Here is a 26,345-nt window from a genome sequence, read left to right on the forward strand (position 1 = left end):
AAGGGGAGTACACACAAAAAAGAAGCACATATTTGGAAGGATACTATCTCTGTGTTGACGATGACCTCAAGGCTGTTGGGGTGAAAAACACCGCTTATATTCATGTTAAATTTATCAAACTTGTGGATCGCCTGTGCTGAACGCACATCCCACAAAACCCCATCATTTAACACAAGGTCATCAGTAGGGTTAAAGGTAGCACAGTTTCGCTTGTAATTGTTGGCCAAGTCAGGGTTGTTCAAGGTCAGGGTCTTTTGTCCAGTTTGAATGTCATAAATCTGTGATAAAAAAAAAAATAATAATAATGTAAGATAGTTACAGAAAGAATAAAGAAGCTTTGTTTTCAGCATTTGAAACATGGAACACAAACAAAACACAAGTGCTTTTGTAGCTTCCAATTTTTAAAACAAAAAAGATGGGTCCTTTTAACTTCATGTTACAAAGATTGACTTTACTGTCATTTTCTAAAACTAAAAAGATTTCTTACATGGGCAATGTGTTCCTTTGTTCCTATTACTCTGTCCTGGGAGAGCTTACTGAATTCCACGTAATGATCATCTAAAAAGGAATGCCTATAAAAAAAAAAAGGAAAAAGCAAATTTTAAAAAAGGGGGCACACCTTACTGGAAAACATCATTGATAACCGGTGTCTTGGTTATTGTTTAAAGTTTTTTTTTTTTTTGTTAGACTCACTTCATTATAAACACAGATTTCATTCCCCAGAGTGCAGAAAGAGGATAACTCCATGAAGCAGACGTTAACAGTAATGACCCATCCTGCAAGAGACAGAGTTTTAATCAAAATGTTTATGCATTAGGACTGGATTTCATTTTAGCCGATGAAAGAAAAAGAAAAGAAAAACTGAACTATTACTATTACAAACTTTAAACCACCCAGGAATAATGCATTACTTGTTCATTTGTGTCTCCTTTTAACAGTTAAGAGGTTTTGGAAACTAGGAAAAGACAAATTTACAAGAATTATCTTCCTGTGAAGAAGAAATAATAAGGTGAACCGACAGTATTACACTTAATCAAAACATGAAATGTTAGAACAATATATATTATAATAATATATTTTAAAGATTTTTTATTTTTGGCACTAATAAAGGGAGAAGCTAAACCTACAAATAGACGTACATGTAGTTGGCTATAACTGACCGTGTTTTTTGGACTGCATATTGCACTGGATTGTTAGTCGCTATTAGTAAAAACGGTGTTGTTGAAAAAAAAAAAAAAGGTCGTTTTTTCTTATCCATGTTAATTACATGATCTGGTGTCACATTGTGTGCAGTGACCTGCTTTTCAATAACAGCCCGAAAACTGTCAAACTTCCGACAGTCCGACAGTCTGACACCTCGCAGTCCATGCTCTAATTGACAAGTGCTTGCATTTACTGAAACAGTGGCATACCAGGAAGGTCTGCCTGCAAAACCATTGATATTCATCTCCCTGGCAATTATATGGACATGGAGACACAACTGCACAGTTGATAAGCCTCTGCCAACAGCTTAAGTGTTCAAGAACCCATTTCATACTCATTTCTCCAATTCAGGACGTCTAGGTTTCATGCCATGATTAGCCTTAATTTTTCTTCATAGCATTAAGCATAGCCTCTACTCAAACTCTTTTTGGTGGCACTTGTTACACTTAAAGTTATAGATTAGTGTGAATATAATTGTTTACGGATTTGCATAAATATATATATATATTTTTTAATTAGTCACAAGTGCCAAGACACAAATTGCCAGTACATTTACACAGCACAATTTACAAGACAAATCGCACAGACAGCCAAATGAGAAAAAAGTGCGACTTACAGTCCAAAAAATACGGTAACTTCATTTTGTTCTTTTTTTAAACTACACTACGTTCCAAATTATTATGCAAATTGGATAATAATGTGTCATTATAAGTGGCATAAACATTAAATGTTTAGTTTTTAAATTAAACTCAGGGATGGTATTGCGTCTCAGGGTTCTTTGGTATTGCGTCTCAGGGCTACAGGTTTCAAGCAATATGGGAAAAGAAAAGGATCTCTCTGCTGACGAAAAGCAGCAAATAGTGCAATGCCTTGGATAAGGCATGAAAACTATTTCAAAATATTTTATAAAAAGCGTGATCATCTGTGAAGACATTTGTGGTTGATTCAGAGCACAGTCGGGTTTTGTGCACAGTTGAGGCAGAATGAGGAAGGTTTCTGCCAGACAAATTCATTGGATTAAGAGAGCAACTGCTTAAATGCCAGTACAAAGCAGCAAACAGGTATTTGAAGCTGCTGGTGCCTCTGGAGTCCCACGACCCTCAAGGTGTAGGATCCTTCAGAGGCTTGCAGTTGTGCATTAACCTACTATTGGGCCACCCTTAACCAATGCTCACAAGCAGAAACGGCTGCAGTGGGCCCAGACATACATGAAGACTAATATTTAAACAGTCTTGTTTACTGATGAGTGTCGTGCAACCCTGGATGGTCCAGATGGATGGTTGGTGGATGGCCACCATGTCCCAAAAAAGAGGTGGCGGAGTCATGTTTTGGGCCGGAATCATGGGGAGAGAGCTGGTAGGACCCTTCTTTATGCATGACAACGCACCATCTCATGCTGCAAAGAATGCCTCTGTGTCATTGGCTGCTATGGGCATAAAAGATGAGAAACTCATGGTGTGGCCACCATCCTTCCCTGACCCAAACACCATTAATAATTGTTGGAGCAAAAAAATGTGGGGCAAGTACCCAATTGGAATACTTGTACTTAGACTGACAAAAAGTGGCATCAGAAAATCCCTAATTTGCAGCTCACCATCATCTGCTACAATGCATTACAGTCAACTTTGCACAAAGGAACACCATTCAAGTAAACATGCTGGCATGTGTGTACAAACCCTGGATGGCTCAAGGTGCGTGATGGGTGAATTATGGCAGCTGTAGCTGGCTTCTTCTTGACCACTGAACACGTTGTAGAGTTTGAGCTGCCCAGTGCACGTTCCCAACATGAGGAAACGCTCCCGTGCTGAGAAGGCACAACACATGAAGCCACTCTCATCCTCCTCGGCTTCCCTAAACACTGAGATCGGCCTGAACCTTATGAACAAACACAAAACCCCCAAATAATCTAATTATTTACAAGCAGCATGCATGTTTAGTTACATTATGAAAGTACACCATATTTCTTGAATTAACTGTCCTTACAGTATGTGTAAAACATGCTCTAGTAAGTACCTGCTGAAGATGAGATGCCTGTCGAAGCAGCCTCCATCCACCCCTCCATATTTTGGATAGGCGACCCGGCGTGTGTGACGTGCAGTAAAGTTTGTGGGCGCCTGGCACCTCTGCTTTGGCTCTGGACACTGGTGTGGCATGAAGAGACTGAACGGGGGGCATGTGGTGACTGGGTTCTTACAACGGGCATGCTGCTCACGCAGGTACTCTGTTATAATACTACAAAGAGAATAATGCAAACACAACATGCTTAATGTCTAAGATGGTCAAGAGTTTGAAAAAATCATTTTATTAATTTAAATATGATTTGAAATAATGTTTTTTGAAAAAGAACCTTATACAGATGCTATGTTGAAAGCTTAGAAAATATGTAACAATTATATATTTTGTTTATTTTAATGGAGTGTGCAGGTTTGGTCCTTCAGACTTGGATTTCTTTTCTTTAAAAGAAAAAAAAAAACACCTCTGGCAAACGCACTTTAGAATGTTGGTAGTTTCTGTTGTGAACACACAGTACTCTAGGAGCTTGAATCGATTCTGTATTCGATGCATGTTTCCACCCAACTACTACTTCTTTGCCACCAGCAAAAAATTGGAAAAACATAAGTTGGAAGTGACCTGTATTAGGGTAGCTTTGTTTTTAAACACTTTTTACGTTCTTTGCATCCTAATAGCATGTAGACAGACAGAATGTTCAAAATACACTAAATGACAAACTGTTGTATGTGGTGGAAGCTGTTATTGGATTTTCACAAAGAAAGCAATAACATTAAAAAGGTTATTTCTAGCAGCATTAAGGTGTGTTCACACTTAGTAGGTTGGGTCTCCTGCTTTGGAGCAAAGCATAAAACGATACATTAATTGTGGTTCTCTAGTATGAAATTCTGGGCTGTTTAGCGTTCACACTGACATTTTCAAGACAAGCAAAACAAGACCTGCATGGCCAGTGTGATAGTATACCAGGGCTGTGTTCAATAACAAGATTGTTCAAAAACATGACATTTCATCAGGTGATAGTGCGTGTGCTCCTGCGTTTTCACATGCTGTCTATTAGAGATGGGCATCACCAGGGACCTCCCATGATATCACAATTACTAGGTGCCAATTTGATTTGTATTGCAATTCTGTAAGTATCACAAAAAAAACACAACCTTATCTCCAATGTCCTCAGACGCTCATAAAATGTAACGCTTAATTTGGCAGTAGTAAATCTAAAAAAAAAATATTTTTAAAAATATTACAACTCCTTGAGCACAGAGCTAAGTGAAGTGCATGATATAGCTAGGACCTGATCAAATGATGCCTCCTCTACATCAGATGTCACAGAGTCTACCACTGAATGTTTTCAGGTACAGTCATAATTATCACCAAGATGCTATCAAAACGAAAACAGACTTGATATTTGGTTACATATCTTATATCTTTGGTGCCTTCACATTTTAATCGAGCCACATCAAAGTTCGTTTGGAAGTGGACCAAGACCCACCTTTTCAAGCTTTCTTGTTGCGCACTGGGGTTCGGATGGCAGCGTTCATACTTGTTTAAGTTTTCCTCACTAACAGATCAGTAGCAGCAGATTGCGTTTTAATCCCAACAAACATGTCAAGTGTGAACACACCCTTTAAAAAGCACATTAATATTATTTTTTTTTTAATTAGCTCGACACACAAAGTAAGATTTGTGTAGAGAATGTAAACATAAGTATATTAAATATAAAGTTGAGTGTATTGCACTTAACTGTTACTAGGGGTAAACTACTCTTACCAGAAAGTTATTCTGTTTTGAGAATAATTTTAAGTTAATATTTAGTAAAGTGTAGCCCCAAACCTATCAAGAGCTGGAGGTGAAGGAAGATGGCGGTCCAACTGTTTCTTCATAGCCGGACTTTGGCTAAATGCACCATGGTCTGATTTCTGCCTTAAAACACGTGGTTTCTTCAATCCTGCAGCATAGTTTGACGGCCTCTCCCTCGAGAATACGATTCGGCCAAGAAGAGGAGAGCTATTGCTGTGGTGAGATGATGCGGCAGGGGCCTGGGGTGGGGGCTGTGAGGTAGACGGCCGAGGCTGGAGGTGGAGAGATGGAGAGGTATGGGCTCCTAGTCGTGCTGCCACACCATTGGCGAGGCGAGGAGTCCGTGGGATAGCAGTTGGGGTGGGGGGTGTGGACACAGGTTGTGAAAATGGTGCTATGCTGGCATGAGTGTGAGAATGAGAATGGATGGCCATAGGCAGGTCAGCCTCTTTGGTTAGTGCTGCAGCTGTATCAGCGAGACCTTTTGACAACAGATGATTCCGAATGAGTAGAAGCAACTCCTTCTCTGGGAACATGATGCGCGTCTGCGCCACAACATTGGCACGCTGCAACCGTGCTAGTGAAACATCTGTGCCAATTAGCAAAGGCTTTCCAGATACTTGCTCTATTAGTTCGGCAGCGTATTTGCAAAAGCGTACATGATCATTGCGTTTGTCCTGAAGCACGGGCTCTTTCATTAACTGCTGGATCTGCCCACTGCTGAAAAGTGGTAACTTGCCGATAATCTGCCGCACTGTGGTGCTTCGCGCCAAACCCACTAACGCTTTGCACGCTAATGCACGGATTTGGTCAGCATCGGTTATGGGCATTTTGATTGTCAGCAGGGAGAGCAAGACCTTGATGCCATTATTGGACTGAACCACGTTCCACATTTTGGCCAGGACACTTTCGCTGGTGCGGTGGCTCTGGGGGAGACGGCGTCGTGGTGCTCCCGAGATGAATTTTCCAATGCTGGAGATACGCTTGTCAGGAGCGCACACGCAGTTAATCACCACCTGCAGAGCAGACTTCTGGATCTCTGCATCATTCACAAACACCTCACCCTCAGCTACCACAAGGACGATGCTCATGCCTTAAACAGATTAGCAGGAAATTACAATATAATTACAATTAATACATCACAATACAAAATACATAATCAAACATAGGAATAAGTGCTAAACTTTTGTTTTGTATTCACCAAATGAAACGGTCACCCTTTCATCAATGTCATTCTTACCTTACCAAAACCCTATATTAGGGTGAATATATAAGTGACAACAGCTCTCTTATTAATATAGAATTTTCAATGCCTACCTGAGACTCAAAATCTCAGTTGTTCAGCAATCACTCACCTACTGTGGAGATGGTAGACCCGCCTTCATCCAGCACAGCAACGTTTTCCGCCAACAGGAGCTGCGTTTTGGGGATAACAGTCAGAATGCTAAGGATGTCCAGCGCATACCGTACTGTGTCACTCCTGTAAGATAAAATGCTAGTTAAATACAAAGCTATGAAAACGTACAAAAATAAATAAAATCATCAATATTCTACAACGGCTGCATAAAGCAGCCGTTTGCAAAATTTAATTAAAAAATTTCAAACATTGACTGTAATCTACTGTAAATGGAAAAGCCACTGAAATGCTGAAATTCTGTAAAGGCATTTAAAAATCTAAAAATGTATGATAATTTACACATTTTACAACTTGGAACTTAAACAGAATAATTTACAGCATGTGTCATGCAGAAGGAGGGTAATTAATTTTACAAAAAAAAAAAAAAAAATGCTGTGGTTGCATAAATATGACCCCTCCTCTACAGGCCTGGTACCCCCTCCTGGCTAAAAGGTGAACTGCAATAAAAGCCTTGAGCCATTTCCAACAGGGTCTCTTAATATAAAAATAGAATTTTCTCTGAATATTTTGCCCACTGAAATATCTTAATACCTATTACAGTATGGTGCCATTAAATGTTACCTTTTTAAAGCCTGTTAACCAGTTACACATAATTCATATTAATGTTTTTAAATTCCCCACCCTTCGTCTCACCTTCCATAGTATGTCCTCCAGTCACAGGCAATAGATATAAGCTGCAGTAGGAGCTGCACACAGGACAGTTTGTGAAAGACCTCAGCCGGCTCCCAGTACAGACGCGCTGGCCCATGCTCAATGAGGAACTCTACCATTTCAACCACCTGATCATGAGTGTAGGAGCAAGGCTGAAATAAAGCACATTCAGATTTCAGAAGGGATAACACACAGCCAAGTACACTTTGAATATTGTTCGTATACACGTTAACAAGGTGTAGATCTCAAAAAGTTTTGCATTTGTACAAAGTGCTGGTGCATACACATGCAAACACTGCAGATGTATAATTGCTCTAAATTTGTTATATTATATTTTATACCTTGTAATAAGGCTGGGGATGGATGGGTGCTCCTCCCTCTGTTCGCTGGAGACTCTGCTTCACTTGTTCCACTTTAATAGCCAGGTGGGCTTCAAAGTACCGACGCAGAGCCATGCACGTGTGTTTGGCTGTCTGCCTGCTGGAAAAAATCTCATCATCGCTCAGCAGTGCCCCCTGGTCCTCTGGATTCAAGATCTCCAGAGTACTTATCTGCAAGCACAAAACAACAGAACTTTTCATAACAACTTGAACTAGACATATGATAACTACCAGCCGAAGGAAAAATATTCTCATTTACTCTTTCAATTACCTACTGAATGGCTTTTTTCTTTTTGAACTCAATATAATCCTCAATGAGAAAACATACTAATATGTCACATTATGTGTATTTTTTCACCACTAGGGTACACAGAATGTGATACTCTATTATTTTTCATATATTGGCAAACTCACAAAAGAACTAAAAAAAGGGAACAGTGATTCAGACAGTGTATGTTCTTTCTGGGTTTGTCTGGATACATACCAGGTTAACAAGTCGTCTCAGGCCATCCTGATTGTCAAAGAGCTCGAGCACAGCTCGGAATGAGAAGCAAATGGAGAAGAACATGGTGGCATGACAACAGCCAGAGGCATGAGAACACTCCAAGAGCCACAGAGTGTAACTCACAACCTCTGCTAAGAGAGAGTGGGGTAGCATACACACCTGTAAGAGTAATAATGACTATAGTAAATTAAATCAATTTAAGCAAAATTTACAATTAATTATGACCAGGCCTTTTACAATGTAGGGAATGGCTGGATTTTGTATAGTTAAACATATGTAATTAATGTTATGCCTAAACCAAAACCAAAAGTGCTAAAATACATGGGTGAGCCAAAAATGATCCACTCTCTGGCTGTAGAATTTATTTAAATTAAGTTTTAACATGTTAAACATTTTTCAACATAATCGCCTTGCTTTGCAGATTTTTCGTCTAGCTTTTCTATTCTCTCATTAACACTAACATGGCTATAAAACTTTTTCCATGCCTTCCAACTAGTAAACATAAAATAAAAAGATGACAGCAATTATTGTCACACAGCACATTACAATGACATTGTTAATCTCTAATTAGCACTGATGTCACCTACCCTTTCCATAGCATCCTGATTGTAGGCAAGGTAATAGAGACACAGAGAGACTCCTGTGGCTGCCATGGATGGCCGTGGGATTTCCAAAAGCTTTTGTACTCCACCATGAGCCACGAATTCTGCTGCAAACTTTTTATGCAGCAAAAGAGAGGCCAGATACTATAACAGAAGAGAGGACTGCATACTAAGAAATCATAAACACTAAACAAGAGACGAAGCATTAATCATTTTCATTTAATACATAATTTATAACCAAAATGTTGCATCCTGGTGCATTGTTGGGTGTGATTAGGTGGAGACAGGTGTTACCTTGAGAGCCTCAAAAGTTAACTGGGCATCGTTAGTCTGTTTTAGATCCATGTAATGCATGAGGAGCTCTCGAGCACCAAGTTGCATGAACACTGCCAACAGCTGCCACAAAACACCAAACCAGTGTGAGAAATATATTCAGCATGAAATGAACAGATGCAGCAAACAGCTGTCGTGTCACGTTAAAAAAAAAGAACCTGACAGAATAGTGCACTTCTAACTAGTACAAGAGTAAGAAAAAGTTACATGCAACCATGTTTTCAGTCTCACTGCTTTTTAATTAACTGTCACCTATTATTCAGATAAGTTACATATATTACATACATAAAAATTTATATTGCCAAAAATAATAACAGACATAGAAAAATAACAATATTGCATAATTGTAAAGAATGAGTTCATGTATAAACATAAATGTAATGATAGAATAACTGGAATACAAGTCTCAAGTGTGGATGGGTGTATATACACACACACACATATACACACACATACACACACCCATCCACACTTGAGACTTGAAGATATATATGTGCGTGTGTTTGTAATTTTATATATATATCAAATTACACACACCCACCTATATATACATATACACACCCACACACACAATGTGCAATTTGGGAAGACCAATTACCCTAATCTGCAGATCTTTGGACTGTGGGAGGAAACTAGAGTACCCTGAGAAAATCCAACAAGCATGGGGAGAACATGCAAACTCCATGTCTCACGACTTGGAAGTGGAACTCTTGACCCAGGAGGGGTTCATATATATATATATATATATATATATATATATATATTAGTGCTAACACGACTACCGTGCTGCCACGTTAGGGTACTTTTCACTATATTTATGTAACAATGGTTTTGAACCATGGGTTTAGCAGACTAATGATTAACAATTAATGCTAACATTAATTTAGCTTACAAAAATCATACCTGAATATGTAATAATAATAATTATAAAATAATAATAAATACCCTATATGAACACACACTCACCTCCTGGTACTCTCCCAGTGGTGTGAGGTACTGAAGAATGAGACGCTGCTCGATGCCAGGTGTAAGAGGATACAAATGGTAGTTGTTCCCAATCACCCACGGGCTCATCTCTGACCAGCTGCTGTTGGACAACTCACTGAAACTCCGTTCTGGATCCGGCAATGTAAAGTTTAGCTTCTGTTTGGCCTTCCGACCATTCTCTCGCTCCATTCTCTTCCTACAATCTCTTGCTCCCTCACCAGAGGTATCCAACTCGGACGGGTGTGGCACAGCCAATTTCATCACTCCTTTTACACCAGACTGGATACGGCTGCTGCTTTTCGGAGTTATACTGGGTTCAGGAGAGACTTCCTCGTCCGAGTCATGTCCAAAGCTATTGTTTTCTGAGGGAAGATGTGAAGAGCTTGGCGAAAACTTGCCATCTACTGCTTCCTCATCCAGAGGAAGCAGTGGTTCCATGCTCTTGCGTAGAATGGGCCGCTTGAAATCCTTTCTGCTTTCTGCCTCTTTCTCCTGAAGCTCCCTGAGCCTCTGCAGCATTAAGGGGACCTGGAATAAAAGTACAACAGGTAAACATTAGAACATTATACTTAGAACTATCATTTTCTAATTTAAGTTCTTATTGAGGAATAGTTATTTTCAAACAGTTACTTTTAAATAATGTTTATTATTGGTTTATGACTTAACATATTAACTTAAAATAAAATAAAAATGCATGTTAATTAACATAAATGTTATAGATTAAATTGTTATATAAAAGTTTATAGCAGCAGGAAGTGTGTAAGGAATGGAAAAAGTGTTAAGCTGTAGGTGACACAGACCAGAACGGAGTTCTCCTCACGGTAGTTGGCAGCAATGTCCTGGTTCTCCATAGCTCCTGCAAGCAAACCTGTAGCGTAGATTCTCAGGGGCTCCTCGGCTTCCCGGGCCCATTTAAACAACCGCTCTACAATCCCCTCCTATAAAACACACATGAACTTATGTTGTTACAAGAAAGTCATGTATATCAGAGCCCCAATTCCAACGTTGCTGCCAACATTGCTCCAAATTAAAATGATGGATGACAGTTTATTTTTATTCATGACAAATTTTTCTAACAGCACTATCCACTCCTTCTGCTTGCATGAGCTCACAGTCGACAATGATTGGCTATAGAGCTGTGCGAGAGGCTACAGCATCACCCTGGAATCGAACCAAATGATGGACGAGCATTTTACCACTGCGCCACTCAGGGCAAGTTGCCTTACAATTAACTGTTTGCACCTGGTTTGCTCCAGGAAGTCTTAAAGGTGCCTGTTCACCACAAAATGACAGGCACATAATCTGCATAAAGGCCAAGATGCTGTAATATTAAATGATTCAAGTTCAGATCAAAAGGTACCGAAGGCCAGCTAAAAAGTAAAATTTGACTCCTTAAACCTTAACATGAATTTAGCCATGTCTTTGGATTGTCTTTTTCTTTTAGTAAAAAAAAAAAAAAAACACCTCAAAAGCCTAGTCTTAATTACCTTTTCTTGAAAGACCACTGCAGTCTCCAGGCCAGGCATGATGTTTAGCAACAGTCGACAAGCTGCAGTGTTCAGTGGGACCTCTCTGCTTGTCATGACATACGAATTCACCAACTGTAATACATGACACCAATGCAATAATTATTTAAACCTCTCTCGTCATCACACTGAGGTTTGTAATCTTATAATTTTATTTTAATACATTCCAATTAAAGAAATGAAAACACTGCAGACTCACAAATAGCTCAGAGTGTTCAGGTAACAATTAGCTTAACACGGTATATATAATATATATATATTACCAACTGCAAACCAGTGGGGATGTCACTCAAAAATAATATGTATGCAACAAATGAAAACAAAGGCAAACTAGCACAAATAAATAATAAAACATCTATAACAAATTGAGGTCTCTCACCGCATTCATAAAGTCATCGTTCTTAAATAGGATCTTTAACAGGTGTCCCAGCATGCATTCTGGGTTAGCCCGACCTGACAAAAAAACAAGTAAAATGTTTACATTCTTACAAAACCCAGAATGCAAAACTTACAATCAAATAAATCATTGTAGAAAAAGACCAGTGCTGTGAAAGTATTTGCCCCCTTCCAGATTTTTCTTGCCATGTGTGACACTTAAATGATTGAGATATTACACAAAGATAACAAAATGTAGTTTTTAATGATTGTTTCATTGATTAAGGGGGGAAAAAGCAGTTCTGAGCGAGAATGTTCGGCCATCAGTTTGTGCCCTCATGCTCAAGCGCTCTTTAGTTATGCAACAGGACACAATGACCTGAAACATAGCAGCAAGTCAAGCAAATGGCTCAAAAAGTAAATAAATATTGAGTGACCTTGAACATAGCTGATATTGTTCTAAAAACCTCCAATGTGGAGGTACAATAAACCTTAATTTAGAAATGAAGAGTGTATCAAAATTTCTCCACAGCAAGATGGAGGAATGCACTAGCGGTTATTGTAAATGTAGCCAGGGGTGGCACAACCACATCATTAGGTTTAGGGGAAATTAATTTTTCACACAGGTCCAGGCAGGTTTGGACAGCTTTTTTCCTTAATATATAAAATAATATTTAAAATCTGCAAATACTTTTTCACAGCACTGTAAAAACTCAATACCTGGATGGCGGTCATCAAATGGGTCAGGATCAGCCTTGTGGTACTCCTCGGTCTCTCTCTCCACAAGTTCTGAAATTCTGAAGAACAAAAAAAAGGGAATTTTGAGTCTCATACTTGGATCACTGAGCTACTGCTTAAATCACACATGCAAGTCATCTCACTTGGTCAATATGTTGACCAGGGCCTGAGTGCTGCCTTGTTGTTCTCCATCCCATTGCTCCAGCAGTGCTGTGAGCTCTGCTTTTGAGTCCACGCTGCCTTCAACGGCAGACGCCATCTCACAGTCTACAAGAGACAATAAGAAAAGTTACATCACACAGTCTACAAAAGACAATAAGAAAAGCAACCAAACCCGTTTTAATAGAGTGTAAAGAAATGAGACAGGCAGCGGAATGAAGTAACTGTGCAGCTGCCTTAATATAATAAAAATATTCTGTTAGGAAACGTCAACTGACTTGGGGGGGGCATACACATTCCACACAGGCTGGTTGTATTGTCATTCGACAGCCACAAAAACACTGCAGATTTTTGTCAAGAAACTAAAAATCACTGAGTAAAATACCAACACCCGATTTATACTTCTATAGTCATTTTTGCAACCAGGCCTGGGCATTGATGGCATATACAAACTTCCCATCCACTTTACTAGAACTCTTATACACCTGCTCATCTAGGCAGTTATATCAGCCTATTATGGAGCACAAGCACAACATCAAGAGCTTCAAGTCATTTTTGAATCAAATACCAGATTTGGGAAAAAGTATAATCTCATAACGATTGCATTGTTGTCTATGCCAGATGAGCAGGATTGAATATTTAATATTAAAGATTTTGGGTTTGTTTGGCCATGACCAGTAATCGGACGATCAGCCTCAGATATAAAAGAATCTGTACCAAGCGCAGAAGCTGCTGAGTGGTGCATATATCGTGATAACATCGTATCATGTGCTCCCACGTGATTCCAGTGCGTTATGGACACGGCGATGATGCAAGCAAACAAACAAAATCCGAAACACTCGAGCAACCACCTCTTAATGGCTCATTAAAAAATATATATATTGGAGTGGCGTACTTGAAACTGAGATGCTGTGGCGTGACCATAAGCAGACTGTTCATATTGAAAACCCTTCAATGTGGCTGAATGCAAACAATTCTGCAAAAAAGAGTGTGCCACAGTTCTTTCACAGCAAGGACCACTCACACAATGCTTACTGTGCATAAGTTATTAGGTTATGGGGGCAATTATTTTTTCACATAGGGCCAGGCAGGTTTGGACAGCTTTTTTCACTTAACTTAAATCATTTTAAAACTGCATTTTCATTTACTCTGTTTATCTTTGTGTAACTTTGTTGATCTGAATCATTTCATTTGATCCGTATGCACAAATAGAGGAAAAAACAGGGGGAAGGGGGGCAAATACATTTTCACATAGAGTCACGCGCCTTCCTAAAATTTCCCTTAATTCATACATAACAATTGGTGACTTAATAATATTAATGAGCCAAGTAATTAAAAATAATGACTTTCCCTTGCAGGAAAGGAAAATATTTAGAAGTATTTGGGGGACACGCTTACCTGTGACAGGCTGAAAATTGTATGGCGAGTTTATAAACACAGACGAGGAAACCATGTGACCGACTAACTTTTAACAAAACAAACAAAAAAAGGCGCAGAAGTAACGAGCCCCTAGTAATCGACCAAATAAGCTATAAGCACAACATTATGGTCTGGCCATATAAGCAGAGGTAGAAAACCCCTCCCTAATGGCTAGTGTAAATTATTATTATTGACTTTTATTTTCCCTTCTAAACCTTCTTTTTTCCAGATAAAACCAGCACTGTTTAGCTAGTCAGTGAGATATGGTGTGCAGAAAAACACTGGATTTAGCCTTGGGCTGACATCTGGCTACAGCAAGTTGTCTAAACCAACACCAACAAAACTATACAAGAACAAACTATATATATAATACATTTATACAAGTTCTTACCTTAAAAAAATTATTAGAAAACTAGCAACCGGGATTTGAAGTGACAGTCCTAAACATTTAAAAACAACACGAGGTTAGCTAAGGTGCGAGTTACATGTGCTTCGAACCAGCAACACTGCTACAGACACATGCCTGTCACAACAGCGCGTTAGCTACAGGCTAATAGTGGTGTAACATTGCTTAGCGTGTGTGTTACCTCACAGGTGTACCCCAGCCAGTCCCTAATCCCGTTTCTTATCCAACTGCACTTCCGGAACAAGGACAAGACGAGTAATTTTGAAGCGTAATCTCCTGGAAAGGCCACTTGTTTGTTTTTTGTAAAATCTAATTCCAATCTTCCGTGCGTATGAAGTTGATGATGGCGACCACAGTCTAGACGTCACCGCAGTCGCTTTTTAATGACGTAGGTGGTGTTTCAAAATACGAGCTATTGATTGGTCGATTTTTTTTTTCCAAATGTAACCGTCTACGGCTACAATCAGTCTGAGTTTTTTTTTATTAACAACCGCGAGATCCTTTATAGCCACACGAATTTGAATGTTACCCGAGCACACGATGTTTTGTTATTATATGCCGTTGCGAAATGAAAACGCAACAAATAAACGTAACTAAGATGTCACGATACAACCCACCGGCGCAAACCGGACAGATCAAGTAGAGGTGGTGAAAATAAAACTTTAAACAGGACTTTATAAGTACCCTTAACCAAGTCTTTACCTGTAGTTTCATGAATTTATGTCACATAAGTTGTTTATTAGATAATTAAATAAATGAGCAGGTGTTCCTAATAAAGTGGACGGGGACTTACTTATGGTGGACTTCAATCATATGCTACTTTCTATATAATATTGTACGTATAGCAGGCCAGTGACCAGAACAGTTTGCAAATCACCAACACACTAGTTAAATCAGCTGTATTCAATTAGAAAGACACCAAAATGTCCTGGACACTGGCACTCCTGGACTGGATTTGAACAAACTTGATCAATCTATCTGCTTTTTTATTTTTATGAATGATCCACTGTATAGATCTCTGGCTGAGGAAGGAGCTCTGATTGGGTCACAAATCACACGAGGTAACCCATCTAACCAATCATACTGTAGATAAGACCGAATTCTTGTAACCAATCATCACGAAGAAGGTGGGATTTCTTGAAAAAGATTGGAAGCTAATGGGAAACTAGTCTCAAAGTTGAAGCTGGGAAAAGAATCTGGAATATTAGAATGCTTCTCAGCAAATTGGTTCAATATACAGAACCATGCACTTTGTATATGTCAAAAAGTTGCATTCCCTGTACACATCAGATCAGTGTAACAGTAAACAGTGTTAAACAGTGTAAACAGCTAATGAGCCTTAAGCACACATGTCCTAGTCACATATTGTCCTTTCTTTAATCACTTGCTAAGTAATTGTACCAATTAGATCAAATAAATCTTTAATAACTGCAGTTCTGGAGCAACACAGACTAAACCATACACAAGTGGTAAAATGTTACAATAAAAGAAATCAAGCACACAAAATATTTATTTATACACTTGTACTGGGAAGTGCAAATATTGTGCAGCAGCTGTGAGAATAAAGCCAATGCTCCCCAGCAAATTCAAGGCTGCTTTTTTTTCTTAACAGGATTAATAACATGTGGTTTTCTTATGACCACAGAGCTATATTATAATAATATAATATAAGCCATACCCCCTACCACTTAATCACTGCATGCAGTGCCAGTCCCAAGCCCGGATAAAATGGGAGGGTTACATCAGGAACGGCAACCGGTGTAAAACCTGTTCTATATGATATACTGTACAATATGAACTTTATTTCAGTCATTGCTTTTTTGAAAATTATACAGCAAAATAGAGACACCAAGATTTAAACACTATCATGTTGAATATTTGTGGATCACTATTAATAATAAGTCAGTACTTCCGTTTTTGCACAAGTAAACATACTTGTTCTCATATACGTCCAATCTTAAAGCATAATGCTTTTTTATTTACAATTCTAAAAAAAAAAAAATACATAGAGCAATGGCAACAACCAATGTCAGTTTGTTTTCAATGCTTTCTTTGAGTTATATATCCTGGCCCTGCTCTAAATTCATTCTATAATTAAAAAAAACAACAAAAGTCTAGATTTCTAAGGAAAGAATGTGGAACATTGGAACAGCGTTTATCAGTGACGATGTCAGTATTTTAAGTTAAGCCGAGCATAACAAATCTGAAATCTATGGCTGGTAAGCTTCACAAGCTTCAGTCAAGCGCAAACACGTTTACATTTACACACAGTTCTTTATTCATTTGACTGTGAGAACACAAACCCCACATAAAAAACACTTCCAAAATAGAAATACAAATAAATATGTATCAATATAATAAATTAATTTAATACATTTTTTAAACAAGAATACTTAAAAGTAAAAATCAGCATAAATAGAAGGACATTAAATAGACATAGAAATTAGACATTAAATATCTAGATCAGAAGAACAGATCCTTACATGATGAGATAGAATTTTCCTGAACCGTTGTCTCATTAGATTAAAGATGAATTTTCACACCAGAAAAGAGCAGTGTGGAGTAAAAAGATGAGCAGGACAATAATGTTGTTTGTAAACACAAAAGGAAATATAAACAATGAGGTAAGATGGTGTTAGCATTACATATTAAATTATACCACATTTGCAGCATTCTTATTTGGTGTAAAAGTTAAAAGCCAATGAAATTTAACTGGAGCAAAAATCTTGATATATTTTTTTAATGGAAACAAGAGTTGTTATTGGTTTTTTTTTATTTTTATTTTTTAATCAACGTTCTAACCGATAACTTGCGTTCAACCACAGTATTTGACTTTGTATTTTTAGCGGCCTTGTTTTTCAATGAGTACAGATCAAAGAGCAGACAGCCTTATTGTTTTTATGTTATTATTATTTTTTAAATGCTGTTTGCTTAATCTATTCGGACTTCATTCATTTGTTTTCCATAACTAATTTGTTGGGCCTAGAATTGCTTAAATAAAATTACACTGAGAAAAAAATAAATTTCATGGTTCATTTTTGTATATTTGTACATCATTACAGAAAAAAAGACATCAAAGGATTAAGCAAACAGGCAGCACAAAATGCTTTTTTTATATGAACAAACATTAACAAACAGCCTAGGCCATGTTAACATGTTAAAACTTGAGCTAGACTGCGTGCTGAAACCTGAACTGCACACACTCCTGAGCCATTCAAATTCACCTCTGCATTCAGTGAAACAGCAGCACGAGGCATCAAGCATACACATCCCAATTTATGTGAGCACAGTGCCATGCCATTTTAATACAAGCCATTTACGAAAAAAAATTTATTTCTTCCTTTTTTATGATGATTATTATTATATATTATTTTCAACACTTTACTGTATGTTAATACTGAAGACATTAAAACAGATATAGAATTATAAAAGAACAGGTATAGAATTGTATAGTAAACAAAAAAGTGTTAAGCAACCCAGAATGTTTTATATATTTAAGATTGTCTAAAGTAGCTACATTTAGCTGATGACAGATTGGCACACTCATGGAATTCTCTCATCAGATACACAAGCTAGTCACCTGGAATGGTTTTTAACTCACAGGTATGCCTTGTCAACAGTCATCCATGACATTTCTTTCCTTTTAAATGTGCTTTAGACCATTATTTGGTGGGTACAGAGTCAAAGGTCCTATTAGTGCTACTACAAACACTATGATAAAAATGCTTTAAGCAGCAGATATATTTCAACATCAACTGTTTAGTGGAGGCTGCATGACTCAGGTCTTTATGGCAGAATTGAGGCAAAGGAACACATGGAATAGACATTAAACCTTTGGAAAACTCTGATGAGTCCATATGTGAGATTTTTGGTTTTAACTGCCATGTGTTTGCTTCATCCTCTCCAAGTGTAACATAGAGAAGGAAGTGTGGTGATGATGTGCGGTTGCTTTGCTGGGGACTGTTGGTGACTGCTGGTATGAAAAATCGAGGGCAAAGCTAACCAGCATGGCTACCACAGCATTTTGCAGTGACAGGTCATCCCATCTGGGTTGCATTCAGTGGGACCATCATTTATTTTCCAACTACAGGCCAAATAACCCCAAACACACCTATAGATTATGTAAGAGCCATTTGTCCAAGATGGAGAGTGATTGAGTGCTGCGTTAGATGATCTGGTTTCCACAATCACCTGATTTATATGATTAATTTAGATGCTTTGGGATGATTTGGACCGGAGAGTGAAGGAAAAGAAGCCAACAAGTACTCAGCACACCTGAATATTGTTGGAAAACGATTCCAGGTGACTATTTATGGGAGAGACTGAGAGAATGTCAGGAGTGTGCAAAGCTGCCCTCAAAGGTGGCTTCTTTTAAAAATGTAAAACATATTTTTGTCAACATTTCAGTTGACTATATATATATATATATATTTTTTTTTCTGTCCAAATTCCAATGTCTTCAGTATTAACATGCAATGAAAAAAAACAAAACAACAAAAAAACATTGAATATGAAGGTCTGAAGGTCTATCCTAACTTTTGATTGTACTGTATATAGCTAGCGAGCCAAAGACTAATTAGCTAGTTAGCTAGCCAAAGACCAGGCCGTTTTGTAGGGTCCATTGGTTTGTATCCTATACTGACAGCTCAAGCACAAGCTCAACCACTAAGTGCCATAGGCGGAGCCATTAAGTATCTTTCTCTGCCCCTGGAGAGGCAGTATTAGTGCAGTATCCACAAGCTAATGTAGAAGATCAGGACCGTGGAGAAGAATAAACGTGTACTGTAATCAATGATGAAGAGCTAGAGAAGAGTAATGGTAGCTTCATGATAACAGGGACGCGCAGAGAGAAAAGGGAGCTAGCCTATCCAGGTGGTATCCTATATGTGTGCGTGTGTGCGCGCAAGCTTGTGTGTTTTGAACGGTAGTCTATAAAAAGTGCATCTCTAAAAATGTTAACATCATGGAAAAAAAATTTTTTCAATTTTTTTCCCTTTTCTAATTTAATTCAAAACCTGAAACTCTACATTCTTTACCAGTAGCATGAAATACGTCAAGGCTTTTTTATTTTGAAGGTTAAATCTTACAGGTCATAAAAATCAAAAATCTGGTGTCTCAAAATATATTTTAAAAAATATTTTCCAAGATCAATCAACAAAGGGATTTACAATACAGAAACTGAGTGTACAAATGAAAATACAGATTTTTTTTTTTTTTTTTTAAAGTCTGACATTTCTGTATTGCTTTGACATAATGGATGTTTGATTTTCATGAGCTGTAAGCCATAATCATTAAAATTTCAAAGGCTTAAAATATTTTACCCAATGTGTAATCAATCTCGAATTTATGAGAGTTATACTTTTTGAATTAAATTAGGGAGGAAAAAATTCCATGATATTCCTTTTTTCTCCACACACACTTGGGCATCATCCTACTGGACCGATTCTGGATTATATTGGTGGACCGTCTGGATTAAAAATGTGAGGGCTGATTTTTATTTTTCGTCCCAGGCCAGTCCTTGTCTGCATTAAGAATCTACTTGGGACCTGATTAAAGTGTTCAAAATTTTTTACAAAAACAGTTGACACAACTGAACAGGTTTTTTAAAAAGGGGGGAGTAGGTTAGTATTATATAAATGTTAGTATAAATGTTAGTTCAGTCTAATGTCTCTAAGGCCTGTGCAAGACTGAGACAAAGGCAGGAATGAAGATACATTCTTATGTGTGTTTAAGATTTTTTGCGTGTTTTACATTTTTAATGTAATGTCCACTCAGTCTTATCATGTGTTTAATTCCTTATGGCCAAGGGTGGAAAAAGTACTGAAAAATTATATTTAAATGAAAATAGAGAAAATGTGTCAAAATCTTGCTCAATAAAAGGGAAAGTATCCAGCCAAAAATATACATGTGAAATTGAGATAGTTACTGATTTAACTGTATTCAAAAATGTAAAAATTTTGACATTCAACTAATAATATTAAGCTAATATCATGTATTCATATAAAAATACATTTTAATACTTATCTAAAACTGTTGATCATTTTCATTTCAAACGACTATGCAATTTTGCCTGACGTAAGTTTGCTTATATGCAAGACTAAAGCAATGAGTTATGTGTACTAATAAATCATAAAAAATGTACAATATCATTCTAAAATAGGTCTAATTTAGACTCCTTATTTAGTCAGTGGTTTTCTTATAGCCACACAGTTGTGAGTTCTCATCACATTGTGTGCATATTGAAACAATCTTATTTTCACTACTAAACGTCGCTATGGTTTTTACACTTATTTTTTTTACTATACAACTTCACCAAGTGTTTAAATGAACTCCATGATTTTGTTTCCCCCAGACCACATTTCTTCCACAAAGTTGAAGGTTCAAAACTATCCTTCCAAGTTTAATAACGTGGTGAAGAGTTCTTAACCCAGTTTCCGTCATTTTAACTCTCCTTGTTTCTTTGCTTGATGCAGCCCAATAATTTGATCCGTCTTAAATAGTAATTTTTTTTTTTTTGACCAGGCAGAGTCTTTACCATTATCTGTACTAAAATTAACCCAGGTCTCAATTGACCTTAGCAAAGAGTACATGTTACGTTAGTTAAATACCGTACAACCAGGTCAAGTTATTACATTAGAGTTTAAATTACATGGAGTTCATGCCTTCTAGCGAGGCTAAGAAATCCCAATCTTTACACAAGTTTTAACCTGATCAAAGATATGTAAACATTTGAGGTAGGGCTTAAACCCTTAAGTTATACACTGCAGTCTTATGGCTTATCTGTACTGTATTCAGATGTACAGTGGGATGACAGATCCTAAGGTCACAGGTGTTTTTTACTGCATATGTACTGCATATGTCTAAATAAATATGTACAGCATAAAAAATGTGGGTTTCCCTTGGGATTATAAAGTCAAAAATGACAAAATAACAGTTAGTATAGTATGGATGTACAATAACTCAAGTATTTTCCACCCTCGCTTAAGGCTCTCTTATGCTTGATGGTTAATGGAAATGGTAATATTTTAGAACCTGTCTTTGGGTTATATGTAATAACTATTACAGCACACAAACATTTCTTTAAGACTCACTTAGTCACCAGCTTAAATATTTACACTATACTCTTAACATCTAAACTCCTTTAAATGAAACATTTTAGATTCCCAAACAGTGCAGGTCTTTAAGGTCAGTTAACCTCAACATGTACAGTAGTTTGAAAAGTTGACGTATTCCCCACAAGACTTGTTTGAACAAATTTTTTTTTGTTTGTTTGTTTTTTAATAAAATATTCAGCATAAGGATTTTTTTTCCCGGCTGATCCACATTTTTAGTCACATTGCACACACTATCCACAGGGTAGTCTCAAACTAGAAACAAGTTGTTACTGATGTGCCCATCTTTCCGATTAAGTTTCTAGTTTAGTTTTTCATAGTCTTTCATCATCGATATCGTCGCAAATATAACTGTTGTCCACAGACTGCGGTGCCTTATTGTCTGTGACAAGGCAAGACTCATTAGCTCCACCCTGTGGGCCAGAGGTCACATACTGAGGCAGGAAGTTAGATCCTGTCTGCCGTGGAATCTCTTGAGGCAGTACTGTGGATGGGTACATACCCAGTGGTTGCCCATATTGTGACAGGAATGTCGGTGCCAACATTCTAGGTACTTCATGGCTCATTAAGCATGATGATGGAATTGATATAGAGGAGGAAGTCGCTGCAGTACTGGAGGTGATGCTGGAGGATGTCGGGGAGGAAATGGGAAAAGCCCTGTCTCTAAGAGTGTAGGCATCTGGAGAGATCTGGAACATGAGTTGGTGTTCAGCTGTATGAACTTGAGGTTGTAAGTAGGGTGACCACACAGAGCTGAAAGAGCTCAAACGTGCATGATTTCCTGCAGGGTTTATGGTAGAATTTAAACCATAAGTGCTTGCGAATGGATAATTCTTTCGAGAAGGTGGAAGAGAACCTCCTACTTCTGGTGTTGGATGCTTGGATAAATACTCATTGGTAGATGACGATGTGGATTTGCGCTTTGTGCCCCTTAGGTCCAGTGGCATCTCGGTGTCTGGTGAAGGAGGGTTGTTTTGAGGCAGAATCCTAGCTCTCTTTTTTGAAACTGTCTCTGGTTTGGCCAATCCCGAGGGAGGCAGGGGTGGCGATTTGGTGTAATGCTGAAGCTCACTTAGGATTTCTGGTGTATCTGGGGCGACAGGTCGAGTATCGGCTTTGGGGGCTAAGACTTTTGGCTTGTCATCATGGAAAACGCAATCACTGACTGAATTCTCCATTAAGGTTTGCATGTCTATGAGAGGAAGGAAAAAAATATTTAGTTAATAATTCCCTTTGTCTGTCTTCTAATATCCCAAGTGAAGCAACAGAAATTAAAATACAGTCTGGATGCAAGCTGACATCATACCATTTGTACTCTCCGGACTATGTTTGGGTTTCCTAACAGCACGGATGGCAAAGATTCTTCCATCTGATGTGCGAATGTAGGTTCCTCGAAACAAGACATATAAAAATACTCGTTAATATACAAGGTAATGCAAAATATGTAGAAAAAAGAAAAACAAGGGACAGCATACTGTACTATTAAAAGGGGGTGTTTTTTACCTTTAGTTCCTCTGATGATATGGATGCTTTCCCCTGCACTTATCTTGGTCTGTGTGTCTGCTGAATTGTTTGAACCAGGAATTACAATATCTAAGCAAGAGAAGAGAAGATAATTTGGTAAAACAATATTTTATTTTTGCAACCTTTTTTGGCTGAGGTCATTGAGATTATAGACAACAACACTTCATTTAAAGAATATAGGTAGAAAGAAAATTGTATGTATATGATTTCATTTCTGAACATTCACATACCTGTGGTAGTGATGGTCTTCTGTACAAAGACTCCTGCTTTCTCCAGGTAGGTGATTGAAAAGTTGAGATCAGATTTGGAGTCTAATTTCACAGAGGGGGCAGAAACCTGGCTGTCCTTCTGGTCTGCTTTCTGCCCATCCTTTTGGTGTATTGTGGGTGTTAGTGCTGACTTTGCCACATGAATACCGGTGGCTGGCTTATACTCCAACTTTGAAGGAGGCTGCCTAATTTTAAAGGGGTAGAAGGAGGTCTTGTTATCAAGGTTAAATATCTTTAAACAAACGATTAATTATTTTTCTGAATGTCATATCAGCTCCTACTTGGGTTGTGATTTAATCATACAGTGCCGTGAAAAAGTATTTGCCACTTTCTGATTTAATTTTTTTTTTGCATATTTGTCACACTTAAATGATGGAAGTCATCAAGCAAAGCTAGTCAAAAACTGGACTTAAATCCCTTCAAATCTCTCCAAATTAAAACAATTCTGCAAAGAAGAGTGGGCCAAAATTTCTTCACAGCGACATGAAGGACTCATTGCCAGTTATCACAAACATCTGACTGCAGTTGCTGGTGCCAAGGCTGGCACAACCAATTATTAGGTTTAGGGGGCAATTACTTTTTCACATAAGGGCGAAAAAAAAGCTAGGTTTGAACAGCTTTTTTCTCTTAATAAATGAAATCATTTAAAACTGCATTTTGTATTTACTTAGGTTATCTTTGTATAACCAACTGCTTACAACAGGAAAAGTCCTTTATATTTATACAGTGGAACCTCGGATTGCGAGTAACGCGGTTTGCGAGTGTTCTGCAAGACGTGTGTCTGTCTGGTTCCTGTGCTGTGTGTGCTCTCTCACTCTCTCTGCTTGCTTGGCAGTTAAATGCTCCCAGGTGATGCCAATCAGAGGGTGGCTACAGACGGTGCTGCTACAAAAGATCAGTGCACGCATTCCCGAGGAGAAGCTTACTTCTCCCCTGCTCCAGACTTGTGTTGAGAGCCTACTATTAGGCAATTGTTGTTATGGTGCATGTTTAACAATGATTACAGATAATTGATCAGTGAGTAAGTTGTATGTTTATTTTCTCTAGTTGGTGCAACCTACTTTTATATATATTCTCTTTGTTAATGGTACTAAGAGGTATTGGAACTCGTTTTTTCCTTCTTTCTTTTTGTTATAGTTAAATGGGAAGCCGTAGAGAAAGGGTGCCCTTTTATTTTGTTTAACCCATGTTTATTCCTGTTTTTCAGTTAGTAAGGGAGTGGAGGAAAGCCTTTGTTGATTATTTCTTTAATTTTACCTGGTTACATTATTTAGTACTCCATTAAACAGTTAGTGTGTTTTGTTTGTTATGTTGGCCTTGGCCCTCTCCTGAAATCATCTATTGCTCCCATGTTTTAGTACCCGTAAATAAACCCTTGGTTAATTATCAAAGAAAGTGTTGTTGCATTTCTGGGGCAGTGGACTAATTTCACATTTTTGTTAATTTTTTCATTATAAGTTTTATTTCTTTTTTTACTCTCACTCCTACCCCTGGACATAAGGGAGAGGGATGTAAAAGTATTCCTCGTTAATTTTTCCAATAAACAATATTTCCGTTAATGTATTTATGTGTGTTTGCGAAAAACTCTAATAAGAGAGGAAGAAGGGTTACTGTTAAAGACGAGTAGATGAAGAGGGGTCTGATTTACTTACTTTAGCTTCACACGCACAAACATACTGTACACACACACGCATAGTGCCTGCGCGCATAAACGGAAACAATTATCTGTTGGCATTAATTTTTTCTTTTTTTAAAGGTTAATTTGTTTTATTTTTATTTCATATTTTGTGTTAATTATTTCTATGTATTAATTTTTTTGGGCTTTGGAACAAAGAATTTGAGTTTCCATCATTTCTTAGGGGAAAATTCGCTTTGGTTTATGAGTGTTTTGAAATCTGAGCACACTTCAGGAACGAATTATGCTTGTAATACAAGGTTCCACTGATTATATATATGATTATAGAGATCTTCTGTCAGGTCATAAATGTTGCACAGAAATAAGTATTAACATTTTGTCAGTCAGTCAAAAATAAAATTTTTAAAAAGTGCTTTAATTATAAATAAAATAAACGCTCCTATTCTGAGGATATCCATCTTGAAACACTGTTTCTGTTTTAATCTTTGCACACTGTTTCAAAAACTCTCTAATAAGAATATTGTGATTGGCTTTGCTCAATGACAGGCACAGATTAAAGTTAAATTAACATTCATTCATTTGATTTTTTTTTTTTTTTTTTTACTAGGCAATAAAATAAATGCAGTAACACTTACCAGTTTCTCTGGCTAAAGGCAGGGATGTTGGTCAGGCTTTGGTCACTAGCTGGGTAATAGTGTGCATATGATGGACGTGTGTAGGGCACTGATGCTCTTTTTTCAATCTCATAGCTCTTCCTGGCTGCTTGTTTCTCCTCCTTTGTGAGTTTGAGGTCTTGTCGGTCCATCAGTAAGGACTCATGGTGAAAGGGTTGCTGAAGGAAAAAGTAAAAAATAAACTCTCCCATTCCTAAGGTGAAATGAGTTTCCTTGTTCATGTATAACAATGTTCTGTTCCATTTCCTTATTTCTTGAAATCAGTGTTTCCTGATATGCTCCATTCTTAATATGTAACTGTGTGTTATAGTTTACTTCTTTAAAGAGCCATATTTGTATTTATCTGTATGGTAGTGTTACCTTGGTGATAAGGTGGGGGTATCTCATACAGGCTTTCCTGAGGACTAAGTCCATGTCTTCCTGAGGGTGGAGTAGGTGAGCAGAGTCTAACAAATCAGGCTCCTCTTCCACAAAGTGCAGCAGAGACTCTACCTCTCGGCGTGTGAATGTCAGGACAGGATTCAAGTCATCTATCACACGGTCTGAACAAAGGCCAAAAGACAACGGGAAGCAGTTATAAGTGAAACATGTCAATTATGAAACTGCTATAAAGAGGGAACAA

General features: G+C 37.8%; 2 protein-coding genes across 3 annotated transcripts in view; both read right to left on the minus strand.

The window, feature by feature from the left end:
- Window positions 1–14,886, minus strand: part of LOC128530260 (DDB1- and CUL4-associated factor 1) — a 19,606-nt gene extending 4,720 nt beyond the window's left edge. For both annotated transcript variants that reach the window (XM_053504091.1, XM_053504090.1), the window contains exons 1-19: window positions 14,690–14,886; window positions 12,668–12,791; window positions 12,507–12,583; window positions 11,791–11,864; window positions 11,373–11,486; window positions 10,686–10,823; window positions 9,865–10,413; window positions 8,860–8,961; window positions 8,551–8,709; window positions 7,943–8,122; window positions 7,420–7,629; window positions 7,061–7,230; window positions 6,366–6,490; window positions 5,044–6,103; window positions 3,217–3,435; window positions 2,880–3,078; window positions 694–776; window positions 488–572; window positions 45–278 (exon numbers count right to left, since the gene is read on the minus strand). In XM_053504091.1, the coding sequence (XP_053360066.1) occupies window positions 45–278; window positions 488–572; window positions 694–776; window positions 2,880–3,078; window positions 3,217–3,435; window positions 5,044–6,103; window positions 6,366–6,490; window positions 7,061–7,230; window positions 7,420–7,629; window positions 7,943–8,122; window positions 8,551–8,709; window positions 8,860–8,961; window positions 9,865–10,413; window positions 10,686–10,823; window positions 11,373–11,486; window positions 11,791–11,864; window positions 12,507–12,583; window positions 12,668–12,783 (3,894 nt within the window). In that variant the 5' untranslated portion in view covers window positions 12,784–12,791; window positions 14,690–14,886. The remainder of the gene's footprint in view (window positions 1–44; window positions 279–487; window positions 573–693; window positions 777–2,879; window positions 3,079–3,216; window positions 3,436–5,043; window positions 6,104–6,365; window positions 6,491–7,060; window positions 7,231–7,419; window positions 7,630–7,942; window positions 8,123–8,550; window positions 8,710–8,859; window positions 8,962–9,864; window positions 10,414–10,685; window positions 10,824–11,372; window positions 11,487–11,790; window positions 11,865–12,506; window positions 12,584–12,667; window positions 12,792–14,689) is intronic.
- A 4,671-nt stretch (window positions 14,887–19,557) lies between these two features.
- Window positions 19,558–26,345, minus strand: part of LOC128530156 (helicase ARIP4-like) — a 37,512-nt gene continuing 30,724 nt past the window's right edge. The window contains exons 16-21 of the mRNA XM_053503899.1: window positions 26,084–26,265; window positions 25,685–25,881; window positions 23,375–23,598; window positions 23,124–23,213; window positions 22,927–23,010; window positions 19,558–22,812 (exon numbers count right to left, since the gene is read on the minus strand). Of these exons, the coding sequence (XP_053359874.1) occupies window positions 21,935–22,812; window positions 22,927–23,010; window positions 23,124–23,213; window positions 23,375–23,598; window positions 25,685–25,881; window positions 26,084–26,265 (1,655 nt within the window). The 3' untranslated portion in view covers window positions 19,558–21,934. The remainder of the gene's footprint in view (window positions 22,813–22,926; window positions 23,011–23,123; window positions 23,214–23,374; window positions 23,599–25,684; window positions 25,882–26,083; window positions 26,266–26,345) is intronic.

This window comes from Clarias gariepinus, chromosome 9 (genome assembly GCF_024256425.1).
Source record: "Clarias gariepinus isolate MV-2021 ecotype Netherlands chromosome 9, CGAR_prim_01v2, whole genome shotgun sequence".
NCBI classification, from domain to species: Eukaryota; Metazoa; Chordata; class Actinopteri; order Siluriformes; family Clariidae; genus Clarias; species Clarias gariepinus.